The 21,253-nt window shown below is 41.4% G+C and overlaps 1 protein-coding gene across 1 annotated transcript in view; it reads right to left on the bottom strand.

Annotated features, from left to right (window-relative positions):
- The window catches only part of LOC129560798 (WD repeat-containing protein 43-like), a 153,885-nt gene that overhangs the window by 17,822 nt on the left and 114,810 nt on the right, over positions 1–21,253 (bottom strand). Inside the window, exon 6 of the mRNA XM_088840479.1 lies at positions 8,269–8,334. Coding sequence (XP_088696605.1) covers positions 8,269–8,334 — 66 coding nt within the window. The remainder of the gene's footprint in view (positions 1–8,268; positions 8,335–21,253) is intronic.

Here is a 21,253-nt window from a genome sequence, read left to right on the forward strand (position 1 = left end):
CAGAGCTAATCCATAGGAAAATAAAGAAATAAACCTGCTCACCCACCCTGAGGATTTATTTTCTAATTTTCCTTCTGCTTTTCCTCACCTGGTTTTTCACAGCTTAAAAAAGTGTGTAGTACAGAGGGTCATAGTTTCTGAAAGGCATGGTTTCTCATGCAATCTGTAATATGCCGGAAAATATGGCAACTAGAAGTGGAAAGTCCAGAAAACTGGTGGTATCCAACTGGGTGTCTCTGCTACAGAACTCTGTGCAGGAAAGTGTGGCTAAGTGTGTTTTTCTCTCATGTCTGTAGTTTTAAAGCACGAAAGAGGCCCTGGTGGCTCTAAAGAATGTGCCTGCAATGCAGGAAACCTGGGTTCGATCCCTGGATCAGGAAGAACCCCTGGAGAAGGGAATGGCTACCCACTCCAGCATTCTTGCCTGGAGAATTCCATGGACAGAGGAGCCTGGTGGGCTACAGTCCATGGGATCACAAAGAGTCAAACATGACTGAGCTGCGACTAACACAAAGCATGAAGAGATTGTTATGGAACACCTAGAAAGTATGTAACATTTGGTAATCATTAGCAATCCTTATCAATCGGCTTCCCAGGTGGCTCAGTTATAAAGAATCCACCTGTCAATGCAGGAGATGTCAATGCAGAAGATATGGGTGCAATCCCTAGGTCAGGAAGATCCCCCAGAGGAAGAAATAGCAAACCATTCCAGTATTCTTGCCTGAAAAATTCCATGGACAGGAGAGCCTGGTGGGCCACAGTCCATGGGGTCACAAAAGAGTCAGATGCACCTGAGTGACTGAGCACACACACAACAGCAACTGCTGCTGCTGCTGCTGCTGCTGCTAAGTCACTTCAGTCGTGTCCGACTCTGTGAGATGCCATAGACGGCAGCCCACCAGGCTGTGCCATCGCTGGGATTCTCCAGGCAAGAACACTGGAGTGGGTTGCCATTTCCTTCTCCAGTGCATGAAAGTGAAAAGTGAAAATGAAGTCGCTCAGTCTTTCCTACTCTTAGTGACCCCAGGGACTGCAGCCTACCAGGCTCCTCCATCCATGGGATTTTCCAGGCAAGAGTACTGGAGTGGGTTAATCACACTTAACTGAAGGTTCAGCTAGCCCAAAAAGAATGAAGGTTGTTGCATTTCAACAAATTTCCTCTTGAAACCATCTCTTTAAGTAAGTAAGATTCTGTTCCCAAAATCTGAGATATAGCAATGTATTTGGAGTTTTATAGCAAATATCAACCCCCTGATTTCAGACAAGGCTACATTAAAGCATTCCACACCCATGCATTTCAGACTATTTCCAAAGATTTCTAAGAATGGTCCACTTTTAATGTCTTGTTTTCCTCCCTAATAAAAAAAACTTCTTAAATCACTTATAATTCTGTCTATGAGGGTAGTTTTTAGAATTAAATTAGATGAGGTGCAAAGAAAGAGCCTTACTCATTGCCTGTGCCTGGATGACCCTTTTAAAAGAAAAACACTGTTGTCTTTCTCATGCATTTGGCCAATGCTTCTCCTTTCATACTTGTGGACTTCCCTGGAAACTCAGATGGTAAAGAATCTGCCTGCAATGTGAAAGAGCATGGTTTAATTCCTGAGCCAGGAAGATCCCCTGGAGAAGGAAATGGCTACCCACTCCAGTCAGTATTCTTGCTTGGAGAATCCCATGGACAGGGAAGCCTGGGGGGCTGTGGTCCATGGGGTCTCAAAGAGTTGAACATGACTGAGCAACCAATACTTTTTGCTTATAGAGAAGATGAGCTACCATTTTTGTTTAAAAATATTTTCCTAAGTAAATGTTATGAAATGAAACTTTGTGTAACCCCCAAAATTTATATGCCCAGTATGGTCATATTTGGAGATGAAGCTTCTAGTGAAGTAATTAAGATTAAATGAGGCCTTAAGAATGGGGTCTGATCAGATAAGATCAGTGTCCTAGTGAAGAGACATCAGAAGTTTGCTGACTCTTTTTCTTTTCAGCAGTGTGAGGACACCATCAGAAGGCTGCTGTCTGCAAGCCAAGAGAGTCCTCTCAAAAACCAGTCCTTCAATAGATCACAGCAAGGGAGCTGCTCTGCTACCCTCGACACAAGGAATTAAATAAATATTAAAAAAAAAAAAACAGTCCTACCAGATCTTAATCAGGGACTTCAAGCCTTCAGAACTGTGAAAAAGTTAATTTCTCTTATCTAACCCACCCAATCTGTGGGTTTTTTTAATAGTAGCCCAAGTTAATAAATACAGTAACTATTATCAGTTTCATTTTCCTATTAAGAATTGCAGCCCTGTAACTGAGTTAATATATTTGAAAGCATCTTGAATAAAGAACCAATATAAAAATGGAAAATGACTTAATATTACTTGAAAAGTATGAACTTGTTCACTCTTCCTTTTCTCTATTAAAGATACATGTTTTTTTTAATTTTGTGTATCAATTTTTTTTTAATTGGAGGCTAATTATTTTACAATATTATATTAGTTGGTTTTGCCATACATTGACATGAATCCACCCTGGATGTAGATGAGTTCCCCCTCCCGAACCCCCCTCCCACCTCCCTCCTCCCCTTATCCTCCCTCTGTGTCATCCCCGCATACCAGCCCCGAGCATCCTGAAACATGCATCGACCCTGAACTGGCGATTCATTTCACATATGATAATATACATGTTTCAATGCCATTCTCACAAACCATCCCACCCTCACCCTCTCCCACAGAGTCCCAAAGACTCTTTTATACATCTGTGTCTCTTTTGCTGTCTCATATACAGGGTTATCGTTTGCATCTTTCTAAATTCCATGTATATGCATTAGTATATTGTATCGGTGTTTTTCTTTCTGGCTTACTTCACTCTGTAAAATAGGCTCTAGTTTCATCCACCTCATTAGAACTGTTCTAAAGATACACGTATTTTAAGATACAGACCCTTTGAAATATTTTCATTAGTAAGTAGTGGTTGCAATTTCTTTCAGGTGAGCCTTGGTTCCTCTTCCTGTGTGATTTGTGCTTTCATCTTGGCCCTGCAGAAAATCATTTGTGTAATCTAAAAGTATCCTTCCAATACAAACAATAGTATTTAAATCTGCCGCTATCTCAGCTGAAGGACTTGAGATTGCCTGAATGAATTCATATAATGAGGGCTTTAAAGCTCAGAACATACACTTCACCAGTTTTAGACACATTGAAGACATACTAAAGAGACTTAACAAGAGTTACATTATTCAACAGTGTTCTGAAAACAGCCCATGATTTTCTATCTGAGAGATATTTTCAGAATTCAAAGTACCAGTTCTTCACATGAATTGTGGTGAGGAATAAATCAGATAATGTGTGTGAGATAAAGTAGAAATTACTCAGCAGTGAAGTTATTGACATTGTGGAGATACTATTAAAAGATGCAAAAATAGGCTTCACCATCAATGGTAGTGTTAGTGGTACATTACTACTCCACCATTATTCATGATAATAATGGCTAACATTCATCAAGCATTTACCATGGACTGCACATTTTGTTAAGGGCATTACAAATTTTAATGCATTTAATCCTCATCACAACTCTTTTGCGAATAGTATTAGTATTATCCCAATTTTAGAGACAAAGCACTAACACAGAGAGAGACTAAATAACTCACTAAGTGTCATTGTGCTAGAAAATAAAGTAATATGCCATAAGAAATTAGACTTCTTGGACTAAGGGGGAGGGGGAGGTAGGGGGCAGTCAGGGAATTACTGTCCTGAAATTACACAGAGCAGATTTCACTGGTACTTGTGTCACATCACCTCTACATGGGCTTAGACTCAACTACTGCCAGCATTCTGCTTCAAGCCTGAGATTCCCATCTTTCCACGTTCTGCCCATGAACCCTCTCCTGGGAGGCCAGAGGTCACTTGGCTCTCTTTCTAGGTCAGTTGAGAAACAAAGACATTCAAGAGGCAACCCTCAGCCAATGGGGGACAGAAGTAGTGGATAAATGCCCTGGCCTCCATCTTTCAGAGGGGCAAATCTCCTTCCCCACCTCACTCTGCCAACTACCGCTCTCCTGATCTGCTTGCCTAATCACCTTCCAAACAAACCACCTCTCCCCCAGGTCCTTTCTGAAGCTTTGCCTTGGGGAAAGCCAACTATTACACATTTGATCCTTCTAACTGAATAACTTATGTAATAAACATAGGTTTAACCTCATCACATTTATCAAAATTTAGCAACATGCTCATTACACAGTTTTGATTGTTTTTAAAATTTGTTTTAAAAATCTTAGCAACTAGCAGATTTGGGGACACAGATTGCAGGGCTTTGAGAAAACTATTTTTAACACGTGCTGAAATATTTCATACTGAACAGAAAATCCTTTCATTCAACAAGACACTGATTAGATCTTTAGATAACTGTTCCTATAGCAACACTCGACTCTGCAATATTCTATTATTTTTCAAGCCCATCACCTCAACCAGAGACTAGAGTTCATCATATATAGCCATCCTTTCCCAGTCTGCCATTAAATGAAATGCTTTCTATTTGCCAGCTTATGTCTACAATTTTCCTTTATTTCTTTCACTTTATTTCAATAGTGAATTTAGTTAATTGAAAACATTTCACTAAAGCTATTCTGCATATTAGTATAGGATGTTTAATGACACAAGAGTAATAGGAAATTCCCTGGCAGTTCAGTTGTTAGGACTCGGTGCTTCAACTACAGGGGGCATGAGTTTGATCTCTGGTCAAGGAATTAAGATCCTGCAGCTAAAAAATAACAATTACAGCAATTTTTTATTAACCAAATATTCAAGACTTTCCACAGATGTACTCCAAACCTACTCTTTACTAGCAGTTGCTCTTCTTGGAGGCAGGAGACGTGAGCTGTAATATATGCCAGGGTGCTGTCAGCAGCCATATTTTCATTTTCCATTTGGACCATAGCAGCAGAGGAAGTCAATCAGCAATGAAGAGGCAGTTGGACAGAGGGGAGCAGAGAAAGAAGGCTCTTAGAGTGTTCAATTTTGGGTTCCAGTTCTACCCTAAGACTTGAATGCAGCTCTGCTCTTGTGATCCATGAAATACTTTGTGTCCTTTCTTGTATCCTTTCTTACTTAAGGTATTCCAAAGAGTTCATTGCTTCAACTAAAAGAATCTTAATCTAACACAAGAGCCTCTAGGAAGTCATTAAATCTGCAGCAAAGAAAAGCATTTCCAGTGAAATTTGTCTTGGTAAATCCTGTATCTGATATGAGATAGTATCCTATTTCATAGAAACCAAGTACTGGAGACCATCTTTGAAGACATGGAACTTGCAGACACCCAGAGTTCTTCAGTTTGTCATAAAATGTGATATCTTTATTAGCATTTTGTTTGAAGGAAGGAGAATTATAAATGAAGTGCGGAATTTAGGTGAGGGGAGAAGAAAATGGCAACCCACTCTAGTACTCTCGCCTGGAAAATCCCATGGACGGAGGAGCCTGGTAGGCTGCGGTCCATGGGGTCGCTAAGAGTCGGGTACGACTGAGCGACTTCACTTTCCATTTTCCTTTCATGCATTGGAGAAGGAAATGGCAACCCACTCCAGTGTTCTTGCCTGGAGAATCCCAGGGACGGGGCAGCCTGGTGGGCTGCCGTCTATAGGGTCGCACAGAGTCGGACACGACTGAAGCGATTTAGCAGCAGCAGTAGCATCACAGAAAAAGGGAGGAAATAGTGTCCCAACTTCTTTCCTCCCATCTTATGCTTCACTCAAGATTCCAAGGTATACATGTTAAATACAATTGTTCTAAAATCAGCTCTTCAGACTGCCTTACACCACTTCTTGGGAAATCAGTCATTTGGTGATTTTCAGAGAAATATTCATTAAACAAACAAAAACCGAGAGGTTTCTTCTCAATCTCCTCTGCTATGAATTTTGAAAACAAACATACATCATGAAGATACAATCATATTACCCTGTTTACAGCACAAATACAGCTGAATGTAGGGCAATTCACAAAAGGCATTTGGAACTCCATATCTGCCACTCTCTAACAATGTCATTTTATGCAAAGAATTTAAATTTTACAGAATAGACTTCCTCATATTTAAAATGAAAAAGTTGGATTAGATGATTTTTAAGGCATCTCCCAGCAATAAAAATCACATTCTACCTAAATCTATTGGCCAAACACCAATCTCAGACATGATGATGCTGGAGGAGCCAATATAACAGAGAACTGACCTGTGGAGTGGGCTTCATCCTGAGAACCACACAACATTGATTGCAGCACCCTAAGTGACCACCCAGCCTGCTTTGCAGCTACTTCCATCTACAGCTAAGACCTTGCTTTAGCAACTTTGCCTGCACCTGAAAGTAGAGTATTGATTAGTGTGAACTACCCAGGTGTATGAGCTTCCTTGGTGGCTCAGACGATAAAGAATGTGCCTGCAATGCAGGAGACCCAGGTTCGATCCCTGGATCAGGAAGATCCCCTGGAAAAGGGAATAGGCACCCATTCCAGTTTTCTTTCCTGGAGAATCCCATGGACAGAGAACCCTTGCGGACTACAGTCCTGGTAATGGAGAAAGGGCATTTTGTTTGGAGAGAATCAGAGGAAGGGATCTATCTGCCTGCAATAACAACCACAACCACAGCACTCCTCAGAAGAAGCTTTAGTCTATAAACAGCTTTTCCAAACTCTGTCTCATCTGAGCCTCACTGGATGATTATTTTGATTTTACAATGGACATACCTGAGGACTGGAAATTAAGTTCATTTCCCATGATCTCATTGTTAATTCATGCTTCTCACTTTAGCTAAACTATTCTTTCCTCTATCATCTTCCCTCATGCTATCCAGCTGAATCTCTAACCCAAACTCATCTATGCATCTGCTTTCCTTTCACAGGGCAAAAGACGAGGAATATGTTTTTTTTTAATCTCCTAAGTCACTTTCCTGGATGCTTTGTTTTACATGTAAATCATACCCTTAAAAAATGATATGAGTAGGGAAATATATATATGTTTAAGTCGCCTTTTTTCTTACTTGTGGATTTGATCCCTGTTGGCTCAGATGGTAAAGAATCTGCTTGCAATGCGGGAGACCCAGGTTCTATCCCTAGATCAGGAAAATGCTCTGGAGAAGGGAATGGCTACCCACTCCAGTATTCTTACCTGGAGAAGCCATGGACAGAGGAGTTTGGTGAGCTACAGTCCATGGGATCACAGAGTCGGACACGACTGAACATCTAATACCTCACTTCACTTTCTCATATTTAAACAAATCTGAAATGAGGATGTGTTTTGGAAGTGCTATTGACCAGCCACAGTTCTTGCAAAATCTTGTTTACAGAATGGGTATCAGTGGCTTAGGAAAGCATCCTTTTAAGAAATGTTGGGTCACTAGTGCTGTGGCAGAGAGGAAAATAATACTTGCCAATCGTAGACACTGACAACCCAATCAAAATACAACTCAGAATCTAAATTTTAATGTGAAGAAATTTTAAGAATATCTTAATTTGTTTTATGTTTTTCTTTTATGAATACACAGTGAGTGATTGCAAGAATTGTTGTTTAGTCACTAAGTTGTGTCTGATTATTTTTGACCCCATGGACTGTGGGCCCACCAGGCTCCTCTGTCCATGGGGTTTCGTAGGCAAGAATACTGGAGTGGGTTGCCATTTCCTTCTCCAGGGTATCCTCCTGGCCCAGAGAGGAACCCGAGTCTCCTACATTAGCTGTTGCTGCTGCTGCTAAGTCACTTCAGTCGTGTCTGACTCTGTGCAACCCCATAGATAGCAGCCCACCAGGCTTCCCCATCCCTGGGATTCTCCAGGCAAGAACACTGGAGTGGGTTGCCATTTCCTTCTCCACCTACATTAGCAGGTAGATTCTTTACCCCTGAGCCACCAGTGCCCAGTCACCAGGGAAGCCTGGATTGCATGAATTGCAAGAAAAATCCATGCAAGATATGTCTAAAATGCCCTTGCAATTAGCATAATATAAAAATTCTAAGTAATAAAACATCTTACTGTGGTTCAATTGACATTATTTTCTTAATAGCATGTAAAAGAAGGGTGCATCTTAAAATTATTATGTCTTAAATTTGATAAATAAGTTAGTAACTAATCTAGCTTAGACCTACATTTGAAATATAAGGGCCTCCAATCACCTCTTCTCAAGGTTATCCTTTAGAATTTTGTGGGAAGAGTTGAGAGTACAGAGAAGATCCATTCTCAGGCACCTGGAGGTTGTGGTCACCTCACACAAGAAAGAAAGAGATGCCCAGTGACCCTCCAGGCTCACCTTCGAATGTAGTGAGTTCCAGTTACTGAGAGTTTTCCCATTTCTTCAATCAAAGGAATTACTATCCTTAAAAGGTGGGGCAACTCAGGGTATAAAGAGAATGAGGATGATACTTTCCCAAAATATTTCAAAAAGATAAGAATATTAAAAATAACCCTTTTGTGAGTCCTTTGGTAGTATAGGATTTGGTGTTTTCACTGCAGTGGCCCAGGTTCAATCCCTGGTCAAGGAACTGAGATTCCACAAGCTGCTCTGCACAGTCAAATTAAAAAAAAAAATTCTACCTTGTTTATCTTGGTCGTGAAGATCTTTTTTTTTTTGTACAGTTCTTCTGTGTATTCCTGCCACCTCTTCTTAATGTCTTCTGCTTCTGTTAGGTCCATACCATTTCTGTCCTTTATCGAGCCCATCTTTGCATGAAATGTTCCCTTGGAATCTCTAATTTTCTTGAAGAGCTCTCTTGTTTTTCCTATTCTGTTGTTAACTTATATGCAGAGTACATCATGAGGAACGCTGGGCTGGAAGAAGTACAAGCTGGAGTCAAGATTGCTGGGAGAAATATCAATAACCTCAGATATGCAGATGACACTACCCTTATGGCAGAAAGTGAAGAGGAACTCAAAAGCCTCTTGATGAAAGTGAAATTTTTTTTAAATAAAATTCTTTTTTAGAAATAAAAAAAATAAAAATAAAACTTTGTTGGCAAAAAAAAAAAGAAAGTGAAAGAGGAGAGTGAAAAGGTTGGCTTGAAGCTCAACATTCAGAAAACAAAGATCATGGCATCTGGTCCCATCACTTCATGGGAAATAGATGGAAAAACAATGGAAACAGTGTCAGACTTTATTTTTTGGGGCTCCAAAATCACTGCAGATGCTGATTGCAGCCATGAAATTAAAAGACGCTTGCTCCTTGGAAGGAAAGTTATGACCAACCTTGATAGTATATTAAAAAGCAGAGACATTACTTTGCCAACCAAGGTCCGTCTAGTCAAGGCTATGGTTTTTCCCGTGGTCATGTATGGATGTGAGAGTTGGACTGTGAAGAAAGCTGATCGCCGAAGAATTGATGCTTTTGAACTGTGGTGTTGGAGAAGACTCTTGAGAGTCCCTTATACTGCAAGGAGATCCAACCAGTCCATTCTAAAGGAGATCAACCCTGGATGTTCATTGGAGGGACTGATGCTAAAGCTGAATCTGCAATACTTTGGCCACCTCATGCGACGAGTTGACTCACTGGAAAAGATTCTGATGCTGGGAAAGGTTGGGGGCGGGAGGAGAAGGGGACGACGGAGAATGAGATGGCTGGATGGCATCACCGACTCTGTGGACATGAGTTTGAGTGTACTCCGGGAGTTGGTGATGCACAGGGAGGCCTGGCGTGCTGTAATTCATGGGGTCGCGGAGAGTCGGACATGACTGAGCGACTGAACTGAACTGAACTGAACTGAACCTTGTTTATTAAATTTGTGCTTGTGCTTATTAGCTCAGCTGTGTCCAACTCTGCAACCCTATGGACTGCAGCCCACCAGGCTACTCTGTCCATGGGGATTCTCCAGGCAAGAATACTGGAGTAGGTTGCCATGCCCTCCTCCAGGGGATCGTCCCAACCCAGGGATTGAACCCAGGTCTCCCACATTGCAGACGGATTCTTTACCATCTGAGCCACCAGGAAAGCCCATTTATTAGATTTATAGAGTATGTGGCACATAATAAGCTTAATTCAAAAAGACATATGTACACCAATGTTTACTGCATCACTATTTACAATAGCCAGGACATGGAAGCCACCTAGATGTCCACTGACAGATGAATGGATAGAATAGTTGTGGTACTTATATACAATGGAATATTACTCAAGCATAAAAAGCAGAATTGGGTAATTTATAGTGATGTAGATAGATCTAGAGTCTGTCATACAGAGTGAAGTAATTTAGAAAGAGAAAAACAAATCTAGTATATATATATGGAACCCATATATCTGGAAATCCACATATATGGAATCTAAGGGGCTTCCCAGGTGGCACTAGTGGTAAGGAACCTGCCTGCCAATGAAAGAGACATAAGAGATGCGGGTTCAATCCCTGGGTCAGGAAGATCCCCTGGAGGAGGGCATGGCAACCACTCCAGTACTCTTGCCTGGAAAATCCCAGGGATAGAGAAGCCTGGTGGGCTATAGTCCATGGGGTCACATAGAGCCAGATACAAGTGAAGCAACTTGGCGCACACACACACGTATGGAACCTAGAAAAACAGTATTGATGAACCTATTTGCAAGGCAGGAATAGAGATGTAGACATAGAGGATAGACATGTGGACACCGATGGGGAAGGTGTAATGAATTGAGAGGATAGCATTGACATGTATACACTACCATGTGTAAAACAGATTACCAGTGGGAAGCTGCTGTATAGCACAGGAAGCTCAGCGTGGTGCTCTGTGATGACCTAGAGGGGTGGGATTAGGGGTGGGAGGGAGACTCAAGAGAGGGAAGGGATATATGTATACTTACAGCGGATTCACACTGTTGTACAGCAGAAACTAACACAACATTGTAAAGCAACTATCCTCCAATTTAAAAAAATATCCTATAATAAAACATAATGGAAAAGGATATTTTAAAAAGAATCTACACTTTGCTGGAATCACCTTGCTATAAAACAGGAATTAACAACATTGTCAATGTTAATAATGGAATCACTTTGCTGTAAAACAAGAATTAAAAACATTCTAAGTCATATATCAATAAAAATAAATAAATAATAAATTAAACATCAAAATTTTAATTTAAAAAATAAAAATTCTACCTTGTTTGTGAGATTTATGTGGGATGTTTGTAAAGCATGTGGCACAAATAGGCTTAATAAATGGTCATTACTGTTGTCAGTATTGTTTACTAATTCAACCAATATGCATCTCGTATACAGTACGCATACTTTCTAGGTACTTGGATGAGATGACTGAAGGAAATACAAGACCTTTTCATGGGGTTTAGATTCAGGCAGAGGAGAGAGAAACAATAAACAACAAATGAGTAAATTAAGTAGCAAGTAGGAAAGTGATAAGAAGTGAAGGGGGAAAAGGCAGGGAAAAAAAGAAAATCCTTCCATTTTATGCTCTTAAGCAAAAATTTTGAGAGAGAATGAAAAAAAAACAACCACTACAAAAATCACACTCAGAGTTCCCAAGTGAGGAACACTAATAAAATTCGTGAGTACCTAAGACACATAAATCAAATATGAAGCATTATATCAGCAGTTGGGGCTTCCCAGGTGGCTCAATGTTAAAGAATCCAGCTCTAAATGCAGGAGACACATATTCAATTCCTGGGTCAAGAATATCGCCTGGAGGAGGAAATGGCAACCCCCTCCAATATTCTTATCTGGGAAATTCCACGGACAGAGGAACCTAGCGGGCTACCTCACAAAAAGAGTCTGACACAACTTAGCAACTAAACAACCACAACAACAATCAGAAGTTGACAGCCAAAATGTTTCAGTTCAGTTCAGTTCAGTTCAGTCGCTCAGTCATGTACAACTATTTGCAACCTCATGAATCACAGCATGCCAGGCCTCCCTGTCCATCACCAACTCCCGGAGTTCACTCAAACTCATGTCCATCGAGTTAGTGATGCCATCCAGTCATCTCATTCTCTGTCGTCCCCTTCTCCTCCTGCCCCCAATCGCTCCCAGCATCAGAGTCTTTTCCAATGAGTCAACTCTTCGCATGAGGTGGCCACAGTATTGGAGTTTCAGCCTCAGCATCAGTCCTTCCAATGAACACCCAGGACTGGTCTCCTTTAGAATGGACTGGTTGGATCTCCTTGCAGTCCAAGGGACTCTCAAGAGTCTTCTCCAACACCACAGTTCAAAACTATGAATTCTTCAGAGCTCAGCTATCTTCACAGTCCAACTCTCACATCCATACATGACCATGGGAAAAACCATAGCCTTGACTAGACGGACCTTTGTTGGCAAAGTAATGTCTCTGCTTTTTAATATGTTATCTAGGTTGGTCATAACTTTCCTTCCAAGGAGTAAGCATCTTTTAATTTCATGGCTGCAATCACGAACTGCAGTGATTTTGGAGCCCAAAAGTAAAGTCTGACACTGTTTCCACTGTTTCCCCATCTATTTCCCATGAAGTGATGGGACCAGATGCCATGATCTTTGTCTCGTGAATGTTGAGCTTCAAGCCAACTTTTTCACTCTCCTCTTTCACTTTCATCAAGAGGCTTTTTAGTTCCTCTTCACTTTCTGCCAAAATGTTTCAGTTCAGTTCAGTCGCTCAGTCGTGTCCAACTTCGCGACCCCATGAATCACAGCACGCCAGGCCTCCCTGTCCATCACCAACTCCCGGAGTACACTCAAACTCATGTCCACAGAGTCGGTGATGCCATCCAGCCATCTCATTCTCTGTTGTCCCGTTCTCCTCCCGCCCCCAACCTTTCCCAGCATCAGAGTCTTTTCCAGTGAATCAACTCGTCGCATGAGGTGGCCAAAGTATTGCAGTTTTAACTTTAACATCAGTCCCTCCAATGAACACCCAGGATTGATCTCCTCTAGAATGGACTGGTTGGATCTCCTTGCAGTACAAGGGACTCTCAAGTTTAGGTAACCCTTAAATGTGATTTTCAGAGCTATTAATATAATTTTACTGAAATGACTCTTACTGAAGATAATGGCCACTTTAGTCTTTTTTTTTTTTTAATAAACTCGCAAGTGTTGCTAACTCAAGAGTCTGAAACTCTCTCCTTTGCTTTCTCCAGTTTATGTCTCCTGGTTCTCCTATTCACAAGTACCACTTAGTGTTATCATTGGCCAGTTTCCGCTTTTACTCCACAAGGTTTTCCTGAACTACTTTATTTCATTGATGGTTTCAGTTCTCTCCTGTGTGTCAATGATGCCTATAGATGAACCATTTTCCAAATCTCCAACAACCTGCTGAGTGTCCTCCATACAGGTTCACACAGCCAAATCACCACATCCTGCTGCGTCTCTGCTCCTTTCCCCGTGTGTGTTTCACACTGGTTCTTCTTCCTGTACTAGTTCTTTCCATCAAGCGAAGCTAATTATGACTTTTTTTTCTTCTATTTTAATTCATAAAAATAAAAGTTGTTATTCTCTAAATTCACGAAAGACGAAGACGGGTTACATTTTGCGTAAAGGAAGAAGTAACCATCAGAATCAGTTTCAAACACATTCCACTCAATCAATGACAGCTTCGCTTCAGAAACCACACTCCTAAATGTTGAGCATTCAGCGACAGCTTCTTAAGAGCCAATCAGCAACAGTCAACAACTGCCTCACTCCAGTAACTGTATTTCCATTGCTAAGAGGCAACCAATCCCTAAAACTCCAGTCAATGAATGTTCACAAATTTATAACCTCCATGCTTCCTAAAAGCAATTTACTTTTCAGGGAGACTGCATAGCTCAAGCAGAGCAAACTCTTCTTTAACAAGCAATGAATTCAGCTTTTTGTTTTAGATATTAAGTGATGCACTTCTCCTTTGAACCCCAGATCAGTTTCTTAATTCTAGTAATTCTACCTACAATCTATTTCTCAGTTACCTCCCCATTCCTCTCCATTGTTGTGACTCTTCTTCAGCTCAGTTCAGTTCAGTCACTCAATCATGTTCGACTCTCTGCGACCCCATGGACTGCAGCATGCCAGGCTTCCCTGTCCATCACCAGCTTCCAGAGCTTACTCAAACTCATGTCCATTGAGTTAATGATGCCATCCAACCATCTCATCCTCTGTTTTCCCCTTCTCCTCCCACCTTAAATCTTTCCCAGTATCAGGGTCTTTTCCAATGAGTCAGTTCTTCACGTGAGGTGACCAAAGTATTGGAGTTTCAGCTTTACCATCAGTCCTTCCAATGAATATTTAGGACTGATTTCCTTTAGGATGGACTGATTGGATCTCCTTGCAGTCCAAGGGACCCTCAAGAGTCTTCTCCAACACCACAGTTCAAAAGCATCAATTCTTCAGCTCTCAGTTTTCTTTATAGTCCAACTCTCACATCCATACATGACTACTGGAAAAACCATAACCTTGACTAGATGGACCTTTGTTGGCAAAGTAACTTCTCTGTTTTTTAATATGCTGTTTAAGTTGGTCATAACTTTTCTTCCAAGGATCAAGCATCTTTTAATTTAATGGATGCAGTCACCATCTGCCATGATTTTGGAGCCCAAAAAAATAGTCTCTCACTGTTTCCATTGTTTCCCCATCTATCTGCCATGAAGTGATGGGACCAGATAGATGATCTTAGTTTTCTGAATGTTGAGTTTTAAGACTCTTCTTCACCTCTCATAATTATTGTTCAGTCGACACAACATCCAGTTCCTCTCCCACTATTTAACTTTCTTCAATGAAACCTGTACTTTGGCCACCTCATGCGATGAGTTGACTCACTGGAAAAGAGTCTGATGCTAGGAGGGATTGGGGGTGGGAGGAGACGGGGACGACAGAGAATGAGATGACTGGATGGCATCACCAACTCAATGGACATGAGTTTGAGTGAACTCCAGGAGTTGGTGATGGACAGGGAGGCCTGGCGTGCTGTGATTCATGGGGTCACAAAGAGTCAGACATGACTGAGTGACTGAAATGAACTGAACTGAACTGAATGTGGTTTCCCAGATGGAAATCATTCTGTGTTCTCTTATTGTCTATATAAAACCCTCACCTCCTTTCTAACCTCAACATTTAAAAAAAGTTTCTAATGCCCTTTATAGTTTTAGTTGCACTCATTCCACATGCTAGCAAAGTGAAAATGAAAGTGAAGTTGATCAGTCATGTCTGACTCTTTGCGACCCCATGGATTGTAGCCCACAGAATTTTCCAGGCAAGAGTACTAGCAAAATAATGCTTAAAATTCTCCAAGCAAGGCTTCAACAGTACAGGAACCATGAGATTCCAGATGTTCAAGCTGGATTTAGAAAATACAGAGGAACCAGAGATCAAATTGCCAACATCTGTTGGATCATAGAAAAATCAAGGAAATTCCAGAAGAATATCTACTTCTGCTTTATTGACTATGCCAAAGCCTTTGACTGTGTGAATCACAATAAACTGTGGAAAATTCTTAAAGAGATGGGAATACCAGACCACCTGACCTGCCTCCTGAGAAATCTGTGGGCAGGTTAAGAAACAAGAGTTAGAACAGGACATGGATGGACTGGTTTCAAATTGGGAAAGGAGTACATAGGGCTGTATATTGTCACCCTGCTTATTTAACTTATATGCAGAGTACATCATGAGAAACGCTGGGTTGGAAGAAGCACTATCTGGAATCAAGATTGCCAGGAGAAATATCAATAACCTCAGATATGCAGATGACACCACCCTTATGGCAGAAAGTGAAGAAGAACTTTCTGAAGATGATGATGAAAAGTGAAAGAGGACAGTGAAAAAGCTGGCTTAAAACTCAACATTCAGAAAACTAAAATCATGGCATCCAGTCCTATCACTTCACAGCAAATAGATGGGGAAACCATGGAAACAGTGACAGACTTATTTTCTTGGGCTCCAAAATCACTGCAGATGGTGACTGCAGCCATGAAATTTAAAAACACTTGCTCCTTGGGAGAAAAGCTATGACCAACCTAGACAGCATATTAAAAAGCAGAAACATTACTTTGCTGACAAATGTTCATCTAGTCAAAGCTATGGTTTTTCCAGTAGTCATGTATGGATATGAGAGTTGGACCATAAAGAAGGTTGAGTGCTGAAGAATTGATGTTTTTGAACTGTAGTGTTGGAGAAGACTTTTGAGAGTCCCTTGGACTGCAAGGAGATCAAAGCAGTCAATCCTAAAGGAAATCAGTCCTGAATATTCACTGGAAGTACTGATTGTGTAGTTGAAACTCCAGTATACTTGGCCATCTGATGCAAAGAGACAACTCATTAGAAAAGACCCTGATGCTGGCAAAGATTGGAGGAAGGAGGAGAAGGGGATGACAGAGGACAAGATGGTTGGATGGCATCCCTGATTCAATGGACATGTGTTTGAGCAAGCTCTGGGAGATGGCAAAGAACAGGGAAGCCTGGTGTGCTTCAGTTCATGGGGTTGCAAAGAGTCGAACATGACTCAGTGACTGAACAACAAATAATTTTAGTCCTTCCTGTCTCTCTAAAATGTCCTTCTCCTTATAGATAAGTTATTTTCAACCTTTAGGATCTCTTTTCTATGAATAGTACTTATCCGTCTTCTACAAAATTTTTCCAGCTCCATAAACAAACAAGTTGCCCCCTTGTCTATGCTCCAACTCCTCTATATTTCTATCTCTATTATCTATTATATTGGTTTGAAACAGTTTGTTTACAAAATTGTCTACTTTGCCTTCTCTATTTCTTCAGAGTCTGGCCTATAGTAGCATCTCAATAAATGAATGATCAAACTTGGGCTGGAAAATTGATTTTTGCAAGTGTATCTTCTTGATTTCCATAAGATTTAAAAAAACTTCTGAAACTATGGAGCTACTGAAGGAAGACTATTTGAGAATATTAAATTAAAATCACGACATCTTCTCTAAATCTTAGAATTTTTAACTATAACTTTGAAGAGTAGAATGATGGAATTTGGCCACTTGGGGGAAAAATAATTTTATTGATACTATGACCTGCATGTTTAATTAGTGAAAATGTTTCACTTCAGTTCAGTTCAGTCACCCAGTCGTGTCTGACTCTTTGCAACCCCATGAATCACAGCACGCCAGGCCTCCCTGTCCATCACCAACTCCCGGAGTTCACTCAAACTCATGTCCATAGAGTCAGTGATGCCATCCAGCCATCTTATTCTCTGTCATCCCCTTCTCCTCCCACCCCCAATCCTTCCCAGCATCAGAGTCTTTTCCAGTGAGTCAACTCGTCGCATGAGGTGGCCAAAGTATTGGAGTTTCAGCTTTAGCATCAGTCCTTCCAATGAACACCTAGGATTGATCTCCCTTAGAATGTACTGGTTGGATGCCCTTGCAGTGAAAATGTTTAGCTCATTCAAAAGTCTGAGTCAGCTAAAATGCAGGTAAAGAAGCTATTTGAAACATGAGAATGCTACATTTAAAGTTATTTTGTGTCAGTCCTTACTTTGAGAAAAAATTTTAATATATTCTGAGAGTGTATGTTAAAAATCACCTGAAATTTCCAAGAAAATATGCTTCAGTTTCAACCTTTGTTTTTTAAAATAAGTCAGATTCTTCAGAAAATTGTATTTCCCTAGAGTAGCTTTAAAACTTCAATGCAGCCACCTGATTGTCAATTCTAATTTTAAATCCAGCACCATCAGCTGAAGATTTGGAAAGAGGACTGTTGAAGAAATACCTGTACTGATTCTTCATAAAGATAAAGGGTGACATTGTCATCATGCACCTGCCAGCCTGGAGAAGCTCAGCTCAGTTGCGGGAACAGCGATCATGCTGTGCAAGCATGCAGATGCGGTTAGACAGCTCAACAGCAAAGCTCAAAACAACTGAGGAGAGATCAATCAAGTTACAAGTATTGCGCTTTTCTCATGGGCCACAGAACAATAACATTATAAAAGAAATGAGGACAATTCAGGGCCGAAGACATCACTGTAGTCATAGACCATGGTTGGTATATCAGTCAATACATTCAAATTAAAAACAAAAAGAACTAACACCAAAACAGAACATAGAAATAAGCTAAAGATACTATATAGTTTATATTGATCAATATTGTGTTAAAATAATAGTTTCGGGCAAGGGAAAACAAGAAGGTGTGGGATAGAGAGAGAAGTTTGCTCTTCAATTGTTGTTATGAAGCTAGTATTTAACTTTCAACAATAAGAAGTTCAGATATTCCAGCACATAAATGTTGCCCCAATGGCATGAAGCTAAATTCTGAGACCTAATCAACAATTTAGTATAGATACTGTGTGGCAGTTTGTGTTTTCAAAAATGGCCACAGCAATATTTCTAGTCCTACCTGCTCTCCAAGAACCTTGCACTCTCTTTGGATCTGGGCAGCACTTTGGTCCTGCATCAGTGAATACTGTGCAACAAAAGTGATGCCACATGACTTCTGGAGTCTAGCTAAGATAGTGTGATGAAGCCCAAACTAGTCCACACAGAGAGTCCACACAGGGAGCAGCTAACAGCTTGGGACTTCAACATTAGGTAAGAAAACGTAAGAATTAAGCAACGTCATAGTAGTTATCTACTGTGGCAGAACAAACTATGCCAGCTTAAACCTATAAATGTTTATTATTTCATGCAGCTTCTATGGTTTAGCAATCCAGGGGAGGTTTAGTTGAGTGACTCTAGTTCAAGGTCTCATGAAGTTGCAGTCAAGATATCAGCTGAGGTTCAATCATCAGAAGGCTTGGCTAGGGTGAAAAAAATCTGCTTCCAATGTGGCTCATTCTCATTCCTCGAAAGTTAATGCTAGATATTAGTAGGGACTTCAGTTCCTTACCTGGCTGGCCCTCCACAGGGCTACTTGAGTATCCTCCCAACATGACAATTGACTTTCCCTGGGCAAATGATTCCAGATGGGGCAAGATGGAAGCTATGATGTCTTTTATGACCTAATAATTCACAGTGAAAGTTGCTCAGTCATGTCCGACTCTTTGCTACCCGTAGACTATAGAGTCCATGGAATTCTCCAGGCCAGAATACTGGAGTGGGTAGCCTTTCCCTGCTCCAGGGGATTTTCCCAACCCAGGGATCGAACCCAGGTCTCCTGCATTGCAGGCAGATTCCCTACCAGTTGAGCTATCAGGAAAGTCCAGGTGCAGAAGCGAGACGCCGACGCGCTAGCAGCGTTGGCGCAACAGACCAGGCGCAGTTGCGTGGCTGAGAAGAGCTACCCCACGCCCAAGGTCAGGGGCGGCTGCCGAGAGGAGCTACCCGATGTCCAAGAGGCGGTGGCTGTTTGGGCGCAGGAGGGTCGAGAGGAGCTACTCCACATCCAAGGTCAGGAGGGACAGCCTTGAGGAGATATCCCTTGTCCAAGGTAAGGTGCAGCGGCTGCGCTTTGCTGGAGCAGCTGTGAAGAGATATCCCACGATCAAGGTAAGAGAAACCCAAATAAGATGGTAGGTATTGCAAGCGGGCATCAGAGAGCAGACACATTGAAATCATAATCACAGAAAACTAGTAAATCTGGTCACATGGACCACAGCCCTAACTCAATGAAACTAAGTCATGCTGTGCGGGGCCACCCAAGACAGGTGGGTCATGGTGGAGAGGTCTGACAGAATGTGGTTCACGGGAGAAGGAAATGGCAAACCACTTCAGTATACTTGCCTTGAGAACCACATGAACAGTATCAAAAGGCTAAATGATAGGATATTGAATGAGGAATTCGCCAGGTCGGTAGGTGCCCAGTATGCTACTGGAGATCAGTGGAGAAATAACTCCAGAAAGAATGAAGGGATGGAGCCAAAGCGAAACAAATACCCAGTTGTCGATGTGACTTGTGACAGAAGCAAGGTCCAATGCTGTAAAGAGCAATATTGCATAGGAACCTGGAATGTTAGGTCCATGAATCAAGGCAAATTGGAAGTGGTCAAACAGGAGATGGCAAGAGTGAACGTCGACATTCTAGGAATCAGTGAACTAAAAAAGACTAGAATGGGTAAATTTAACTCAGATGACCATTATATCTACTACTGTGGGCAGGAATCCCTTAAAAGAAATGGAGTAGCCATCATGGTCAACAAAAGAGTCCAAAATGCAGTACTTGGAGGCAATCCTAAAAACGACAGAATTATTTCTGTTCGTTTCCAAGGCAAATCATTCAATATTACAGTAATCCAAGCCTATGCCCCAACCAGTAACGCTGAAGAAGCCGAAGTTGAACGGATCTATGAAGCCCTATAAGACCTTTTAGAACTAACACCCAAAAAAGATGTCCTTTTCATTCTAGGGGACTGGAATGCAAAAGTAGGAAGTCAAGAAACACCTGGAGTAGCAGGCAAATTAGGCCTTGGAGCACGGAATGAAGCAGGGCAAAGGCTAATAGAGTTTTGCCAAGAGAACGCACTGGTCATAGCAAACACCCTCTTCCAACAACAAAGAGAAGACTCTACACATGGACATCACCAGATGGACAACAATGAAATCAGACTGACTATATTCTTTGCAGCCAAAGATGGATAAGCTCTATCAGTTCAGTTCAGTCACTCAGTCGTGTCCAACTCTTTGCGACCCCATGAATCACAGCACGCCAGACCTCCCTGTCCATCACCAACTCCCGGAGTTCACTCAAATTCATTTCCATACAGTCATTGATGCCATCCAGCCATCTCATTCCCTGTCGTCCCCTTCTCCTCCTGCCCCCAATCCTTCCCAGCATCAGAGTCTTTTCCAGTGAGTCAATTCGTCGCATGAGGTGGCCAAAATATAGGAGTTTCAGCCTCAGCATCAGCCCTTCCAATGAACACCCAGGATTGATCTCCCTTAGAATGGACTGGATGGATATCCTTGCAATCCAAGGGACTCTCAAGAGTCTTCTCCAGGACCACAGTTCAAAAGCATCAATTCTTCGGCGATCAGCCTTCTTCACAGTCCAACTCTCACATCCATACATGACCACTGGAAAAACCATAGCCTTGACTAGACGGACCTTGGTTGGAAAAGTAATGTCTCTGCTTTTTAATATGCTATCTAGGTTGGTTATAACTTTCCTTCCAAGGAGAAAGCATCTTTTAATTTCATGGCTGCAATCAGCATCCGCAGTGATTTTGGAGTCCAAAAAAATAAAGTCTGACACTGTTTCCCCATCTATTTCCCATGAAGTGATGGGACCAGATGCCATGATCTTAGTTTTCTGAATGTTGAGCTTCAAGCCAACCTTTTCATTCTCCTCTTTCACTTTCATCAAGAGGCTTTTGAGTTCCTCTTCACTTTCTGCCATAAGGGTGGTGTCATCTGCATATCTGAGGTGATTGATATTTCTCCTGGCAATCTTGAATCCAGCTTGTGCTTCATCTAGCCCACCGTTTTTCATGATGTACTCTGC

Source organism: Moschus berezovskii, chromosome 10 (genome assembly GCF_049115385.1).
Source record: "Moschus berezovskii isolate FMDL1 chromosome 10, NW_MosBer_1.0, whole genome shotgun sequence".
Lineage (NCBI taxonomy): Eukaryota > Metazoa > Chordata > Mammalia > Artiodactyla > Moschidae > Moschus > Moschus berezovskii.